This window comes from Acipenser ruthenus, chromosome 9 (assembly GCF_902713425.1).
Source record: "Acipenser ruthenus chromosome 9, fAciRut3.2 maternal haplotype, whole genome shotgun sequence".
NCBI classification, from domain to species: Eukaryota; Metazoa; Chordata; class Actinopteri; order Acipenseriformes; family Acipenseridae; genus Acipenser; species Acipenser ruthenus.
The window spans coordinates 15,637,725-15,656,263 of record NC_081197.1 but is presented as its reverse complement, the minus strand read 5'-3'; the positions used below and the strand labels follow the sequence as shown (position 1 = coordinate 15,656,263).

General features: G+C 38.0%; 1 protein-coding gene across 1 annotated transcript; it reads right to left on the bottom strand.

Moving 5' to 3' along the window:
* Nucleotides 1–1,350: 1,350 nt before the first annotated feature.
* LOC117406242 (cyclin-A1) lies at nucleotides 1,351–7,436 on the bottom strand. Its single transcript, XM_034010180.3, has 9 exons — nucleotides 7,308–7,436; nucleotides 6,597–6,766; nucleotides 5,960–6,173; nucleotides 5,544–5,659; nucleotides 5,233–5,456; nucleotides 4,066–4,270; nucleotides 3,310–3,423; nucleotides 2,989–3,122; nucleotides 1,351–2,823 (listed from the first exon to the last, which is right to left on the bottom strand). The coding sequence occupies exons 2-9, from the start codon at nucleotides 6,750–6,752 to the stop codon at nucleotides 2,772–2,774; spliced, it is 1,215 nt and encodes a 404-aa protein (XP_033866071.3). The 5' UTR covers nucleotides 6,753–6,766; nucleotides 7,308–7,436; the 3' UTR covers nucleotides 1,351–2,771.
* Between the last annotated feature and the right edge of the window lie 11,103 nt (nucleotides 7,437–18,539).

The following is an 18,539-nucleotide window of genomic DNA, read 5'->3' as shown; positions in this document are numbered from 1 at the left end:
ACAAATCACACAGGTGATTGCCACATTAAATCAGTGTGGTACTGTCTGTGTCTGTTAGAATTACACACAGGAGAACCACAACCTCGCAAAACGGAACAAAAACGAAATACAAAATTAATTAAATGTTTTGATTGTCGTTTAGTACCCATAACACACATTATTTACACTCTGAATTGAGTCAATGAAATTAAAGCGCAACGATAAGACAGACCATACAAAGAGGGCTGTAAGGTCTGACAGGATGTGCTTTTAAAGGTATATATTATATTACATTTCTTACCTATTTATGTTCCTATTATATTTGTTTTCTATTATTCTCTGTTGCTGTTTATGCTTCCTGACTAACTCTTCCAGTAAAAACTGATTCTGCTCCAAAAAGCTGAAATTGTAAAGTGAAAATAAAAACAAACTGTCCACTAGGGGGCAGTTGTAATTTGATTTGCCTCCTCTAAAACTGATATTGTATAAGCATATATATTTTCCGTTATATCTCAGAGACAGAAATTGCACTTTTGATTATATATAATAAGGTGCACAACTTCCCTGGTTTAAAAAGTACAAGCCTTGGCAGAAACACAATACAGAACTATATGGAAACTCACATTACAGGATATTAAACATTGAAAATAATTACATATTAAATGGTATAAAATATACCTAATGGTTTTATCAAAGCACACTTTGTACAGAGTTAGTAGCAGTGGAATCTGCAGCTACAAAAATAACCTGATAAGTGTGTTACAGGACCATTTCAGTAAATCAATTTAAAGGTATTAAGCAAACATTCTGCTCTTACATTTCATTCATCACAATCAAAATTACTGTTAGTTCCTTTTTGCAAAGCACATTGAGTTTATCCAATGAAGCTGTTATCACTTGTATTCAATGTCTGACAATTAATCATACACATTTAACAGATTTTGGAGTATACTTTATGCAGGGAAGTAGTTAGTGTTAGTAGTTTGTTAATATTCTACAACAGATAAATGTCTAGTTTCCAGTTGTTGGGGTTACAATACAGTTGCACAACACTGATACTTCTAAACGTTACTAACAAGACAAAAAGGCTTAATTAATGCTGTGTATTGGATACTTAAAGGGTGTGGCATTCTCTCTAAATTAACAATTCTGAAACCTATAGCTTATATTTAAATAATGAGAGAGTCTTTAGTCTTGTCAGTCTACAGCATTATCCGAAATACTTTAGTAGTGGCATTTAGCAACCGCTCCAACCTCAATATGTTGAATAGATGGTTAAAGTTCTAAAACCTTTTGGCCAAATCATGTAGTGGACAACAGACCCCAACCTTTTAAAACATAGTGCTGTAGTTTAAATAAACACACAACTAACACTGTAGAAATGTACATTTTATTAGACATCGCATTCATCTATAAATGGAATTCTGAACTTTTATCACCTACAGTCATTTAAATACAGACACATGAACATCCAATATCCATAAAATCCAACACTTCAGTGTGTCAAAGTAACACTGTAGACAAGCAATATCATGTCCCATCCCCCTTCCCCAATGAGCAATATGTTCCCTACACTAAACAGGACTAGTCAGCAACAGAGCTCACTGACCACAGGGGAGCTTTAGGTTTGAAACAAGTTAATTAAAATACGATAGGCTAGTTTGATATCTTAAATACATTTGTATAACCACCATCTGAAGTTGACCATGTATGCAAATCAGGCTACATTGATACAATATCCAACATGATTAAAATAAAATCATTGTAGGACAGAATTAGGAGCAATATACACTTCCTGAGTATTTACTATATAAAACAAAATTGCAAAGTTGTGTAGATCATCCAGATACCACTCCCTGTTTATTTCATCTCAAGTGAAAATTAGTAGTGAATTCGTGAAGGAGCCTTACAGTATTTGTGCAGTTTAGTCATGGCTTAACCACAAGCGAGCCAAGTGTGAAATAAACAAATCATGAAATAAAAAGGGAGCAAAGTCAATAAGGAATGTTCTGTCTTTATAAAACTGACAAGTACAGTATTTTGCCAACACTGCAAAACAGGATACACTAAACTTACAAAACCCATTTAAGTCTTACCCTTTGCTTTTCCATTAAATGAAAACATTTAGATTATTGTCCCTGGTTAGGAGTTCAGGAAGCCACTCTCCAGCAAGCGTGCTGGTGCACATGTATTGTTGTGCAGCAACAGATTCATTTGACCTTGCCATTGTATCTATCCCCCCCGGCAGACATTAAAAAGATGCCATTAGTAACATTGTGCAATACGGAAAATACATTTTTAGTTCTCTAAAGATATTGTAAATAGTACATTGAATACCAGAATAAGAACCACACTTGCAAAAACGTAGTGGCTAACCAACTCCAAAAAACTAAACTAGATGGAAAGGGGTGCAAACATGTTTGATGGCATGATTAGTTTCAATAGCAGCCTGTTATACTTGGAATAATTGGGCTCAAAGTAACCCACTGCCAACACTTCCAATGAAGCCACCACACTTTCTAGATTAAAATTTTTATTGTTTACTAGAGAAGTCATCCATGATGGCAATCCAGTTTAAACTTACTGACCTTTTTATACAAATAGTAAATGTACAGGAATACAGGAGATAAAATTGCACTTTAAAAAAACAGCATTTAAAAAAGTCAGATACATTATATAAAAAACATCAAGTTGGAGACATTTGACCTGCATTAGTCTCAAATAGTCCAATACGATCGAGAAAGGAGGCAAGTGCTGAATTTGTTAGTTATCCAGAGTGACACCAAGGCATCTTATTGGAGAGGTAGAACTTCTGGTGGAGTTATTAAGGATACACTCAGATACCTGCAGTTAAAAAAAAAAAAAAAAAAACCAACACACACACACACACACACACACAACACACATTACTAGAAAATGACAGTATCACCAGCATTTGGGAAGTGGTACTGGGTTGGTCACTTTGTGAGCAAGTAAAACACAACCTAATTAAAAGCACTGCAAACTTACTTTGAGCTCTTGTATTTCTCTCTTATCGCTTGCTGTGGCCGACTTTCAGCACTCAGATACATCTTATGTAGATCACTCAGACAAGGCACAACTTCAACCACAGTGTAACCAGTAAAAGAAGTCAAGGACTCAGGCTGTTGGGGAGGGGAAATAGTCTTGGTATAAAATGTAAAATTTAGAATACAAAAAACAAAAAAAACACAAAAAAAAACTACCAGTCCAAGTACAGATGTCCTTTATACAGATTAAACATTCAAATGTGTCCTTAATAATGCTGGTTTGGTTTCCAAGGGCTGGCTCGTAAGTTACAAATGAACTTACCCAGAATTTCCTGTTAATTGTGTAGTTTGCAAGACAGTATGCAGCTGCAGCTATCTGGGATGGAAGATACTTCAGGAAGGGATCAACTTCCATTAAACTTAGTTCCGCCACATACTGGAAAGGAAGAAAGTGAATTGGTTTCATAGCTCAAAACATGTAGTTTTACCCATTTGATGGAGAACTTCAGTTTGCTTACTTTAGGAGATGAGGTGTCCTGTGTTCTGGCTCCAGTATACATACAGCAAGCCCAATGAGGATTTAGATCTCAAAACGGCATTAAGAAATCTTGAAAAACTAGTCTGAAGAGACCTCAAATTCATAGATACTTAAATGAAATGGAGGCATCTCAATTGACTTGGATATGTTTTGCTAGCATAGTAGGCCAAATTCAGATCTAGCTAAACCATTCAATATCTATGAACAGGAAGTAAAAGATCTTAAATTGAATTTCAGATATCTGAAAATGCATTTTAGATCTCATTTAAAAAGACTTCAGGAAGTAATTCAGAGCTCTACAATGTATTCTAGAGATCTTCAAATCTTTTGAGATCTAGAAATGAGGTACCTAAAACATGAATTTGAGATCTCTAAAGTGATAACTTTGGCTTGCCATACACGTTTGCTGGTATGACGTGTTACAGCAAACAAGCCATTTTTGTATTGGAGCCTTAATACATTATACAGTCAGTTTTAAAAACTACACTATGGCCGACACATCATGGACCCATGACAAAGTCTCCAAAACAAGTTTCTTACCAAAGCTAGGTTTTCAGTCTTGCTACAGACATCTGTCATCTTCAGAAAAGAGTTTAAAAACTGGTTGATTGTAGGCACAGTCAAGTCAAAAGCTAGAACCTTCAGGAGCAAGTGCTCCATACGCAGGACTTGTTTCTTCGTGTAAGTGTCATCTGTGATGTAAACAAACTCATCAACCTCTGGTGGATAGATCTCTTCATATTTCCTGGAACAAATAAAATCTAATCTGTAGTTAAGCTTTATGGAAGACATGGTCAGCAAGTTGTTGGATCAAAATTGGTCCTTCTACAGCGTAAAGGGCAACAGCTGTTGCTGGCTTGTCGCCTCGTGAGACCACCCTGGGCAATACTTCTCCCACTTAAGACAATGTTTTATTTCAGGCAACATTTAATACCAGCCAATCAAATTTGATAGTGTCACAGGACGATAAGGCTCGATCATAACGTCAGACAGCGTCTAGGACATTAAGATTTCTGCATTTCATCCGATTAATTATATTTAGTCTATAGATATGCAATATAGTGTGTATATAACCAAACATTAATGTCCAATTACAATATTTAAGTTATGGATACAAATTCTACATGTAGTGTTATATATATATATTTTTTTTCAGATACAATTTTGCTGTGCGCAGTATGCCGGTCACTCCTATATCAATCCCAAATCATCTTTCACTTTAACAGTAAACAAAGTGAAATTTGTTTTAAAAAAAGTTTATATATATTTGCCTTCTTGCTCTTGAAAGCCTAGAATCAAGTACAGTATTAAACATTGTTTAGGATAACGAATACTGATATATTTATTATGTTTGGCATATTAAATATGTAGACCTAAAATTCTAATGTACAGCTTATTTAAAAGCAACTACAGGTTTGTTAATGTAATTTGTATATTTTTTGTAGTCTTCCTTCACAGCATGTTTACGTCTCGTGACGAACGTGCATTGTGATTGGGTTGTATTACGTTGTTGCCAGCAGGCTGGTCTCCTGTGTGACCACCGCAAATGGCAAGGCAACAAGATGTGCGCCTCTTGTTGCCGTCAACAAAAGTTGCCCGTGTGACCAGGCCTTGAGAGGACATTGCATTCATGTTGTACTGGATGCAATGTCCTCTTAAGGGCAGGTCAAAACATCCAGGTTCTGCATTATATGGATGTTTACTTACGAAGCCAGAAGGACTGCTGCCGTTCCAACTAGTTGCAGCTTTCCTCTGAGAACAGCCATGCAGGATAGGAATCTGTCCAGGTAGTTTACTGCCAGATACAGCGTCTCTGAACGTAGTTTGTACTCCTCACCAACCTCCACAAGCCAGTCCACCAAGATTATACGCATGCTGTTTGTGATGTCTGGCTGTTTCTTCATGTAACTGATCTTTGGTCTAAATCTCACCTAAAAAAAGGGACAACATTTTATAGCAAAACACATCATTTTGTTGTTTTGCCATAACAGATGGAGAGCCTTTGAAGAGGTACATACTTCGCTTTCACGTAGATACTGATGAATGTCCCCAGAATATTCCACTACCGCCAGGAGGTCAGCAGGAGCACTGCAATCAGGCTGGGAGTGCATGGAAGCATCCATACAAGAACCAGCTAATGAGAAATTCAGTGCAAAGTGTCAATTGTGTATAGGTAGTGCAGACATGATAGTGCAGTGGAAGTCCGGCTACATACACACACAGCAGCAAATCACTATGAACAGATTAAGTTGCATCCAAATTATATTAAAAAAAAAAGTCAGGTGCCAATAGAATCCAGGTTATTTTGTACAGTATGCTGTACTGGAGATAGAAATACAAGCATGCAATAAGAAAGCAGAAACCACATTGATTGTAAAAGATATAGGATATCCAAGCTCTTTTTGAATTATGCAAGAAGGCAACCCATGATTACCTGCACTACACTCCAAGAACAAGTGAAAGTCTTTGTGCTGCATTTCAAGGGTGTCCCCTTTTAAGCTAGGGATAGACTTCATGCTCTCCTCATGGTCATCCACGTAGATCTCAAAGCCAGCAGAGGAGGAATAGGTGGGTATACAGGCAGGAAAATTTGCAGCTGAAGGTAATGTATTATCCAAGTCAGAGCCATTCTTGGGATAAGATGCCCCCTAAAAATATATTAAATTAATAGTTATAGAACAGTTGAGGGCAGAGTCAGTCTGGTTAAGATAGAAGAAATGTTTGAAGGCACACAAGTTTTTCCTGCATGTGCATTACTTTATTTTGTAATGGTCAAGGGGTAATGTTACATGCTTGCTGCATTTGATTCACCCTCACCCCCCAAACTAATGCAAAAAAAAAAAAAAAAAAGCAGCCACTTTAAATGCAAGTGCCTGAGCCAATGAAAAAGCTCAGGCACTTGACTGATAGTAATCAAGAAATTCAGGCCATTGTTCTTATTAAAATAAGTGTTCCATTCTAAAGTGATTTAAGTTGATTGGTCTATCAAAGACAGTAGAACAGGAGTAAAAAAAACCCTACTACAATAAAGCCTAAACTAGGCCGACAACAGTACAGATTTTGGTTTTTACCTGACCAAATGATCTCTTGTGCTGATCATTTTCACTCAGAACCCCCAGTACATTCCTTTGTTGAGGTTTTGGAGCCACTTGTGGCAGAACAGCTTCCCTCCTATAGAAAGCCGCTGCATTTATGTTTTCTTGGTTGGTGAAGCTATTAAGGCTCATTTTCAAATGATCAGCTTTAAAAGAAAATAAAACAAACGTTTAGCCTGGTATCAAGTCCGTCGTCTTAAAAAAGGTAGAGTCGACCATTGTTGTACTGATCTTCCACTGCCCTAGCCAATTTACAAGCCCCAGCTAAAATAAAGTGGCTGTGCGTACAACAAAAATGATGCGCATTCATATTTGAAAACTCCGTAGCTAGAAAGCCAAATCTTACAGGTACGTCTTATTGAGTGCTTGCACTATTGACATGTAGCTGTGCTGACCCCACCAAGAAATTTAACAACTCAAACATAGCTCCGTTCTACCCATAACTGAAGCTAGACAACATATGCAGGATTTTATTTAGGATGACAAATATATTATTCATTCCCCATAGCAATGGTTGATCGTAGCAAACACACGTTTCTGAACAGTCTCCGTTACCTATTAAAATCCCACCACATCTCACGTTTAAGCCAACATACTTAAAAGCACTGCATTTAACAGACAACGAATCACATTAAAACGAACAAAACAAAATTATAAATTCAAACCAAAACAATTACAAATTCAAACCTGTTGTGTGCGACTAAGATAATGTACGCCCTCTTCAGCCACAGAAAAATGTACAATTCTCAAAACCTGTACTAATTACGGCTTTCTGCTCCGTACTTTTATTCCTGGGGAAATTACTTCCAATTAAATCCGTGTGGTTTAATCAGCTCTTTCTCGTAGGTAAATAGTGAAATCAGCTGTTGTGGATTCATCAATCCCACAATACCAATAATTATTTTCAATCAACCCGCCTCTGGGAGATACAGCCAATCACATCCAACGACCGGTGCACGTGCAGCCGAAACCATGGAAATAGAAAAGCTTAGATCGCTGCGTGCTGCTGCGTCCTGGGTCTGTGTCTCTTGCTTTGTCGGGACACGAGCTAATTACAGGCTTTTGTTTTTCTCTATGGTGACAAGTTGATTACAAAATGCTGTGGACGAAGCCTTGTTTGAAATGCACTTCTTTTCAGTTGAGTTTGGAAAGGTTTATGTACATTGCTTATCCACTTATTTACTATCATTAACGTAAAGAATGTAAAGTACTAAAGTGTACTCATGCAGCTGGGAAGTATTGCCGTCCACTGTACCGTTTTCAAAGTCAATTTAAGGACAGGTCAGATGTGTTTACAAACAATTTAAGCACATTTGAGTCACTAATTTGGCATTAACAGTTGCAACATTAACAGTTTTAGTTCCCATTCATAGCCACGTTTCTGTCAAGTGCTCAGGAACCAGTGGATACATATTTATTTTACATCAGTACTGCTTTCCAGCACACACAACAGCTCTCAAAGCATCTGAACAGAATAGATTAGATAAATACACTGAGGTGCTATCATAACACATGCACATTACCCTGTAGAAACCCAAGCAGAACCTTTAGTAAAACACAGCTAGCAATAGCAGCAAAATGGATACTGTGCAGGTCTTCATGGATAGCACAATTGGTACTGATGATTCAGCACTGCACAGCAGAGATTTGTTTATTCAACAATGACGTGTATCATTATATAGCTGCTCTTGTGTTAATCCTAATAGTATAAAACTACTATCTGTGTGCTATTAAAATTAGCTTATTAGGAAATAGCCTTCTTTAATATGTTAACAACTATTTAAAAACTATATACTGCATGGGGAACTGCACAGTACAATAAGTCTGACATGTTTTTAACTTGGAGAAAAAAAAATGCAATATTATAAAACTAATAAGAAACCACTTGAGTTCAGGTAGAAGCAACTGCATACATGTTCACCGTTGTTTCGGGTTCGTTTCATACTATTCATTGTTTTTCTGCTTGTCAAACAGAGCCACAATTGGCACTGATACAATCAGAACAAATAAACAGGCCTGTTGTTGAATTGGAAATTATTTTAGCATGTACTGTAAATGGAGAGTATGCCAGAGTGTAGGGCCATGGTTAGCAAATAAGCCTGTAATATTGTTTGAAGGAATATGTGACCATAACTCAATTCCATCAGCAAAACAGGCATGTATATTTCCAGTTAAGACCAGAATGTCATAACCCCATAATGTCATCAATGTTGAGATAATTTATATGAAATGAATCAGTAATGTTAGGGACAGTAATGCATATGAAATGAATCAGTAATGTTAGGAACAACCCATTTGCTACATAGTGGAGGTGATTCTATTTTTGTTTAACCCTTGTAGAAACTGATGACAGAAATGCCAAAAACATCAGCTATGAGGCTCTCGATGCAGGATTGGATGGATAATGTAGCATAGTTACACATTTTCAATTAATTCATAATTAAACAAAGTGATAGATTCCCCATGAATTGCAGTTTGATCAAGTTGTAGGGTTGAATGTCTACCTGCAAACCTGAACAAACAACTCCCAGGATTTTTATAATAAGCCAAGTGCTGAGGCGTGAACAGGCAAATAAAAGAGCACTTTCAAAAGTTGTGAATGGCTGGCTGATTTCAGACAATTAAAAATACAAGCAACAGAAGTTTATGAAAGGAGACTCCTCCCATCCACCAGCTGTGTGAACCTTGGTTCAGTATAATTACACAACTAATTATCATGGAAGATTGTACCTCCCTGCCTCCACCTCAGCCTCAGTCTGTGGGAGGGTGTTTGGCACTTGAGTACTACCAGATTTATAATTGCAATGCAAAGCTTTTTTTTAACACATTAATTGTTATATAGTAGACTTGTTAATCTGAGCTAGTTAGGGCGAGACCCTGCTCATAATAGTGATTTGTTCATATAACTGATTGTAATCTGTGCATTTTTGAAAATGCTTTGTTTAAGTCTATGAGTTTGGTGTCTACAGCTGCTATCAGCCTGCATTTCATAATAAGTAATGAACTGCAAACAAATACACTAGGATTACTTTTTAATTCTGATGCCACTATAACAGCTTTTTTAAAAAAAATGTAACATAGTATTATGAATTGAACTCCATTGGTATACACATTAAACAAACAAATGAAGAAGGATTATTCTGTTTTCAGAATGCACTTGGACAATTCGTAAAAATGATGTTATAACCATATGGTGGCAAACACCTTTAATTCACAGTAATATGTCAAATCATAACCCAAGTAATGACAAACAACTCAAAATAACATGTGAACATATGTGCATGTGAGCAAGCCATATAAAACACATCCATGTGCCAGTGTCTGAGCATATTTCGGCGATAAGTAGAACACATTAATTATTATATTCAGTATTGTAATTTAATTTACTGCGCAGTTTAGTGCAGCAAAGCTATGTTAAATTGCAGCTTTTTTACACTGCTATTATTTATACCAATAGACCTTTTAATTGCATATGGTATGTGAGACATATTTCTTTATGATTGGAGAGCTGATTCCTAGGCTCTGATAGACAGCTTGGCCTTGGCCCTCTGTCTCTTAGACTGGCAGTTAATGAAACATTGGCTTTGCTGTGATTAAATTTAACACCAGGGGATTTTACGGTTGTCTTTTCGCTTGTGGGAGCTTTCATAAGATAGCTTGGTGTTAATGTCATTCACTCAAAAACAGGTAATTAAATTGTAGGGCAAGCTTGAGTCTGACTTCAACAGATTTAATAAGAGAAACACATGCTTGAAAACCAGCATTTTGCACTTTGAAAACAGAAGGCTAGATTCTGAAAGCTGTTCCCCAGGAAAGAAAAAAGCTGGCAATAAAATCCCTTTTTCTTGTTTATCTATAGAAATGTTCAGCCTTTTTTCTTGCTTTTATTATTTATATTGCTCAAAAAGTGAATGAACTGGTTCAAGAACTGTAGAAATCAAATGACAGCATGATGAGAATCACAGTGAGCGTGGTACTTTCATTATAACAAAAAACAGTATACTTCCTCTGAAATAGGGAACGTGAACACAAAATACTGTAAGTAGTCATCTTTGGTGGTCTTTAAGAGTTTAGCATTGACACAGGTTTTACTTATTTTGTTTCAAGAGTGTTTTATTTATGCATAACAGTTAAAACCTAAAATCAGTAACCCTACATAAAATAGTACCACACGTATGAACCTTATGAACCTAAATTAGTAATAGACTCTTCAATCCAATCATTGACTTAGTGCCAAAAAAAAACTTCCTTTGGTGCTCCCATAAAGAAACCGTTTGAACATTTTGCTTCAGCTGGGTGTTTTTCATCTATCAGTGACAAAATCCATATGGGGAAATGAAGGGGTCTTGACTTGTATCTAGGCACTGGTTAATAGTGTGGTTACAATTCTGGTTACTCAAGACAAGTCAACCATTATCAGTGTCAAATAACATGAACTGAACAATCCATACAAAAAACATAAAATGCGTAACAGATGTGTGGCATCAGCACTTCATCGGCACCAGCATGCCTAGCAACCCACTGTGATTGTGTGGCACAGGTACTTCCTGTCAAATACAGAGTAACCCTCTTCGACTGCAATAACAATGACTGAAAGACAGACTGTTGATGACGTGCTTCGCCACTTAGGCACAGGGGCATACCTTAAACCTGACAACAATCAGGGGATTAGGTAGTGTCTCTCGGTATGCATGTTTGTTTTCCAGCGACAAAACAAATGAAGTGATCATTTTACAGCTCTTCAGAAGAACCGCACTGATTCATTCAAGCTGCTCGTGTCCCATTTTCTATCTGGAATTCTTTGAATTTTACCAGTTCAGGACACTGAAAAATATTTTACCAGTACACACGTATACTAGGTAAATTAGAAATGCTCATAATAATTGCTTTCAGTTCACCTCAAACTCATAATATTGTCAGCCTGTGATGAAGACAGCAGCATTTAAATAATAATAATAAACATGAAATCAGTAATAGTTGTTTGACTACATGAACTCCCATGGTCCCACCCCCCTACCACACTTTTCAGTGTTTAGTTACAGTGAAAAGAAATCATTGTAGTTAATGCTTTATTCAGTCACTGGATTGTATATTATTATTTATTTCTTAGCAGACACCCTTATCCAGGACGACTTGCAATTGTTACAAGATATCACATCAAGATGGAAAAAGCTGAACGATGAATTACATTAAGCGGAGGAGTTACATGGCTTCTTGTGGTGATTTTTTGTGATGAAGGTTTTTGCAATTAAGAGGTTCCTAGGGTAAATTATTTTTCAAGCAGGTGATGTCAACTGTGCCATTAGTGTGAATAAAATATGGTAGAAACTCAATATGGTATGGTTGAGGTGACGTAGCTAACAAAACTCGCACTTGGATTGGCTGAAAGATGCTCAGCAGGTTAGATTATGCTTGCTTTCCATTTTCTTTGGCACTCCAACCTTCAAATACTGTCACGTCTTTGTTGAATATTACGTTAAGCAATGGAAGTGTGACAATTATGTTCACATGATGTCACGCATGATGTGTGGTTTGGCCAAAAATGTGGTTAGGCTGTTATTCCAGGTGTGACATTATTTCAGGAAGCATGAAAATAATTACTAGATGGGCCTTCATCTGTAGTAGGCTTTTTGGAAAATGCAGATTAAACCCGATAAATAAAATATACATAATGATCACACTGCTGGGTGCCAGGTCAATTCATCAGACTTGATTTTGTCACAGGTCTTCAAGGATGTTTGTCTGTCCATGTGTGTCTCTGACATGCTTGTTAAAATTGTATTTACTACAAATATCTGTTCTGAACGACCCAACTGTTTTGTATGAGCGAGTTTACTGTACCTTTTATTTATTAATAGCAATAAAAGTAAAACACATTTACTGTGTCTGATATGGATCTCTGTCGGTTGCCATGATAAAATGACCTGTTGTTATCTGTTAACTATCTCATCAGCTCCCGCTTTTGAAGAAGGGTTTTGAATTAACTGCAAGGATGTCTGTTATCTGTCAAAGGAAACAGACCAAGCTGACTTTAATAATAGGGGAGCACTGGTGGTGACATTTGAAGGGTATCAATCAGTACAAGAAGATCATTCATATCTGCAAGTTAGTGAGCAAGCTGTAGGGACACGTACAGGAGATACACAGGACGGATTTATCAGGATGGAGGGAGTGGGCATTTTATTAGGAATACTGACATTAAGATTGGGTTCAGTATTCAATGCTAATTAATAAGGTATTCAGTATTTCACAGTAATAACTGTTAATGATGATTATACAAACTGGTGGAATCTCTCTGCTATTCGCTTTTATTGGGATTCCAAATCCCTTTATCCTGCGATAACACAACGTGGTACAGTTTGAATAAATAAACTTAATAAAGGGTACATTAAAAGCATATCAGGAGCAGCTATTGATGAGCCAAATAACTGATTCAGTTGAAGTTAGACACAGAGAGACTTTTTTACTATAAAAAAATAAGGAAAGACCAAAGCACTTGTCATATAATAGCTATAACTAATCTATTATAATAATAATAATAATAATAATAATAATAATAATAATAATAATAATAATAATAATAATAATAATGCACATGGAGACAACAGCCTCCCTAAAATAATCCTTGATTCTGTCTATTGTTATGAACTCGGAAGACTGTTACTTTGTACTCTCAATGCACCTTGTAGTTATCACTTACTGTAATTAAGTTAAGGTTAATATTTGATACAGTCAATCCTCTATTGTCTGAACTCAGTAGGACCGGAGGGTGACCATAGAATTGAATTGTTCGGATAATTGAATTTATAACTGCAACAATATTTATATGACTCCCAATTAAGAAACCTCCTTAAAAAGTATTATTACAGGACATTTACCTTTAAATATCTAATATACAATTCAGAACTGTAGAGATTAAGGTCTGATTAGTGCAGAAGAGCACTGCATACAGCTGGACAGGTTGCAAGGGAGCTGCTCAGATAACAGAAGTGATTGGAAAATGAAACTTTGCATAAACCAGTAAATATTGGTAATTATGGTAAGACATGGACACTGCAGACTTTTTTTCTTTACCAAACATTGGCTTCAGTTCACAGAGTACTGTATATTTAGATAATGTATCTGTGTGACAGAATACGAGTTCTGGTGATAAATCTTCCTGTGAGGGCGCTAAAGAACGGGAGGAGAAGTATCTGGAAGGGCTGGCCTGACAGTTCGTTTCCGGGACCGGGAAGTGGGTCAGCCTCAAAAGAAGCGAGACTCTGTTGTAAGACCGTATTGATTTGACAGGTAAACGAGGGGCAGCTGCAAGTAATAAGGCAGCTGCAACCGTTTACCTAGATATCATGCGGGATTACATATAGGGGCCAGGGTAACGCTGTTTTTTTCCTTCGTTTTGGGTAAAGCTCGAGAGAGAGAAGGACTGAGAGAGGAGCTCTCAATAATAAATAGAGACGTATTACGTGTTTTTGTGTTGTGTTTGTTTGTGTTTTTTTTACATCACCAGACAGTTAGAGCACATCTCCGGAGCTGTCGCCGAGGGTCAGCACAATCCGGAACACCACGTCACAAAAAATATTTGTGTCCAGCACGACTGCACTCACCCAGGACTGGTGACCGTGTGTTCATTTTTGTTCGGGACTGTGCCCTGTTTCGTTATCCCCGTGCTTTACACATTGGTGTGTATAGCCGGGAGTTTATTATTTGACGGTCACCAGACCTGGATTATAAATAAAGCACCTTTTCCACTGTATACCGTTGTCTGCCTGTCACTCCTGCATCGCATCACCGCTACACCTGTTCCCCTTCACTAGCCACTTTGCCACAATCTGGTATCCATGACTTGCTTGGTGACTCTTGGGTCAGGCTTGGGAGAACCTAATCAGCTGGGAAGCACTCCTAAATGTTTACACACAACAAACTAGTTAGCCTTTAGACAGGCCAGATAAACATTAATAAACATGGCAAACCAGGGTCAATTATATTATATTAAATGCATAGTATAACCATCGGAAAATCTTTTATAAGTACGATACTGTATGTGACTTGAAAGCTCACCCTTTGTTATTTGAAACATTCATAAAAATAAATTATGAAAGTAAAACATCACTGGTTCTCTGGTCCAGTGGTACGCAAACTTTTTATATGCCACCCACTTTTCTTAGCATACGTTTGTGTTGAAACAACATTATGTAGTTGCAGTGCAGAGATTCCAGTTGTATAACTGGAAATCTGCATATTATCCACTCACCAAACCCCAAATGTTTGTTTTATTATTATTATTATTATTATTATTATTATTATTATTATTATTATTATTATTATTATTATTATTATTATTAATAATAATAATAATAATAATACATTTTATTTATAAGCTCTTTTCAAGAATCTCAAAGTGCTGTACAAGGATACACACAAAAACACATGACAATACATAAAAACCACACAGAACATCAACCAAGCAACTACAAAATTATACATTAAAAACCATAATAAAAAAAATACGTCTTTAAACGTATTTTAAACTGCTTAAATCAAGTGTAGGACCTATAGTGATAGGTTATCTATATACATGTATTTTAAACCAGAAACCCTAATTATAATTACAAATCTTATGAAGATGCAGTTATTCTAAGATTCAATTGTGGATCAATTAGGAGTTCTACTTACACACATTCTCAAACTGAAACCAATTCATGATTAATCAGCTTAAAGGGAAGGCAAACAAGGGCTGAGATATCATGTTGTAATATGCATACAGCACATGCTGCAGCTCAATATACAAGCATTACTAAGCCCTATGACGTCATACCCAAACTGAGGGTGGTGATCACAGTACAACTGTTTGTTTATGCGCATCATTTGTTTGTTTGCTGGTGTCAGTTGGTTGCTGGATGTTTGTCTAACATTACGTATCAGATGGCTGTATACAAACCTATCGTTTGTGATATGTGGTAACATAAAAGAAAGGAATCACTCTACTCCAAGCAACAATAACCACAAGCACTGTGGCTTTAAGAAGCTGTTTGTATTTACACATACAAGAGATCTGTCATGTTAAGTTTAATTTAATTTATTACTGTAACTACATGAATCACTTTTGTTATGACCAGAGTACAAATGCATATCTGGATAGCATGACATTTATTCAAAAGGTGTTTGAATTTCATACATGTTTTATAATTGGACTTATTTACTAATTCCAGGACATAACACTATACTGAGTTTGTGTGGGTCTAATTCTTTCAATATTAATCGCAGAAGTTATTTTGGATAAAATGACACATTGTAATTGCTTTTAAGTTTAACTGCTTTTATTTTTTTCCCCTTCTTGTCAAGGGTCAGAGCCAAAAGCTCCAATCTGTTTTGTAATCAATAAAACTTTTTCTGCAGAGAAGTGTCTGCAATTTGAAGTAGTCTTTCACACTGAAAACTAAACAGGAAACAAATAGATACTTTTCAGATTAACTGTAAATGTATAAATTATGATGAAAAGCCAACTTTGTGAGGCATTCACTTCATTAAAAAATTCCAGTTTTCTGGGATGTTTTGCCTTTTGAAGCTCAGCCCAATGTAAAAACAAACTGGAATTGTTAGAAAACAGTCTGTTAACCCTAACCCCAAGACCCACACTAGCTCTCCCGCTTTCGGTGCTGCTCTCGCAGAGCTGTGCTTGGGGAACTGCTGGTCGGCTTCTCGCTGGCCTCTCCTCCATTGCCAACCCTTCCCACTCCTGTACCAAGCAAAGTGGGGCTTGTAATGTCTGGGTGTAGCCACAGGTGTCGCTGCAGTTCCCAGATTTAGCACCTCCTCAGACTGCAGCTTCGCCTTCACATCAACGCCAATGCCAACTCCTCACCCCAGTTAGCTCACAGGCTGCGCTTTTTTTTATAACCCCTATGACAGGGTGAGGGACATTTAGTTTTGCAGTTCAGCCTCCCAACAGACGGAGGCGCTAAAGCCATTAACTTCCTTCCCTTGCCAAGATGGAACAGATCAGTGTCTATGGCCGGTTTATGGTGGCCATCTTGATAAGGTCAGCCACATAGATGCTTTCAACCATCCCTTCTAAAGAGCAACACCTGCCAACTTGTGATAGGTGTATCACTGATTGGGGAGGTGGAGACTGAAAGTATATAAGGGGACTTGGATGGCTTTAGGGAAGCATAGGAGGAGAACTGCTACAGCTACACCTGAGAAAATAAATCAATAAATAAATCAATAAATGCCGATTTTGCATCCAAAGTAACTTTGTTTGTACCTGCAGAACCATAATGTCCACAATTCCACCTGTGATCAAGAGGCAGACATGATAACAAGGGAACCACTGTGATCAGAGTCTGAGTCCATTTTAACCTTGGGGGAAAAACCAGCAGATGAAGACTGCACTCTGTCCTAACCTAATGAGAAGATTCTGGTTATTTTTTTTTTGTTGTGTGTGAATTCAATTTTTGGACACTGTAATTAAAAACGATTCTTTTGAAAGTTAAGTTTCTGAGTTGGATTTTGTTTTGGGTTTGGACTGGCCCAGTTCCCGGTCCCGTTCTCTGTTGGTGTCAGAGTGGGGTCAGCCCTGCTCTCCCGGGACCTAAAGAAACCTGGGCTATGGTCCCAGAACACAACCTTTGGTTCCTGCAGGACCAGGACCACAATAGAGAACGTGAGGAACAGCGCCAGCAGCAATGGGCACACTTCTTGAACCAGGTCATGAAGAAGATGTCGGCCCTGACACTCCCTGAAGCTACGGTGACCAGGCTGTTTGCTGTGCAGCCCAAGCTCATGAAAATAACTGGAGAAGATGACCCAGAGGCCTACCTTATTACCTTTGAGAGGGTGGCCGAAGCAGCTGAGTGTCCAAAAGAGCACAGGGCTATTAAGCTGGCACCCTGTGTTATGGGGGAAGCCCAGGCAGCTTATCGGGCTCTGGAAACTACAATAATGTAAAGGAGGCCTGTTTTGCACTGCTTTGGAATTACAGCAGAGTCATAGTGTTTACGCTTCCAGGCGTACGAGATCCCGCCGGGGACCTGACACTGCATAGCAGCTCAGACTCTGAAACGCCTCTGTCATCACTGGTGGAACATCAGGACTGTGCAGGAAGCTGCCTACCTGGTGATAATGGAACAGTTGGTCAATACTCTTCCCCCAGATGTGGCACAGTGGGCTTTTCGCCATCAACCCCAAGGTGGGTGAGAACAAGACCCCCCCACAATACTTTCCTAGTGTCTCCATCTCCCTTAGTGTGTTACAGGTGCCACGAGCCGGGACATGCCAGCTATGACGGTCCACTGATGGAGTGTGGTGTAGCGAGTTCGTCAACAGCTTGGCCATCAGAATTCGCTCCTGGGGGGTTGGCAGCCACTGAAACCTATGGCAATCTCCTGTATCCATGCAGATGTCAAGTCATATCCTACCATTAAATTTAAGGTTTGCATACAAAAGCAGAGCGCCGACGTAATCGTCACTGTCGTGAAAAGGCTGCCTTATTGGTTGTATTTTTAGCAATTATTTGGACAAAAATATATTTTTGCCACAGTCTGTACTCACAAAACAGGTTGCAATCCACCGAGGAAAACAAAGAGGGAAGTGTTTGGGAAGGTGGTTAGGGTGTTTTTGTGTTTGGAAAGTCCAGTGAAGGCTCTGCCCAGCCTGCACAATACAAAGAATTTATTTGTGAACAAAGGTGATTATTGTGTTTTGTTTGAACCTTCTATTTTGGCCCTTGTGCTTATTTATTGTTCTTTCCAGCCTCTGAGTCTCATTTCCAACACAATCCTGCTACCCCCCCCCCCCCCCCCCCCCCCCACCCCCCACGGGAGAATCGTACCGTCTAATCAGGAGGCTGTCCATGCATCCGTCCCCTAGCTCTTGCCAGGCAAGCCCAACGATCCCCTCAATCCCTCGAGTCCCTTGCCA

Excerpts from the sequence above, each read along its gene's own strand:
- LOC117406242 (XM_034010180.3), bottom strand. The coding sequence starts at position 6,752 with ATGAGCCTTAATAGCTTCACCAACCAAGAAAACATAAATGCAGCGGCT. Across the intron at positions 5,457-5,543 it reads AGTATCTACGTGAAAGCGAA|GTGAGATTTAGACCAAAGAT; the intron begins GTATGTACCTCT and ends CCCTTTTTTTAG. Across the intron at positions 3,123-3,309 it reads CAATTAACAGGAAATTCTGG|CCTGAGTCCTTGACTTCTTT; the intron begins GTAAGTTCATTT and ends CCTCCCCAACAG.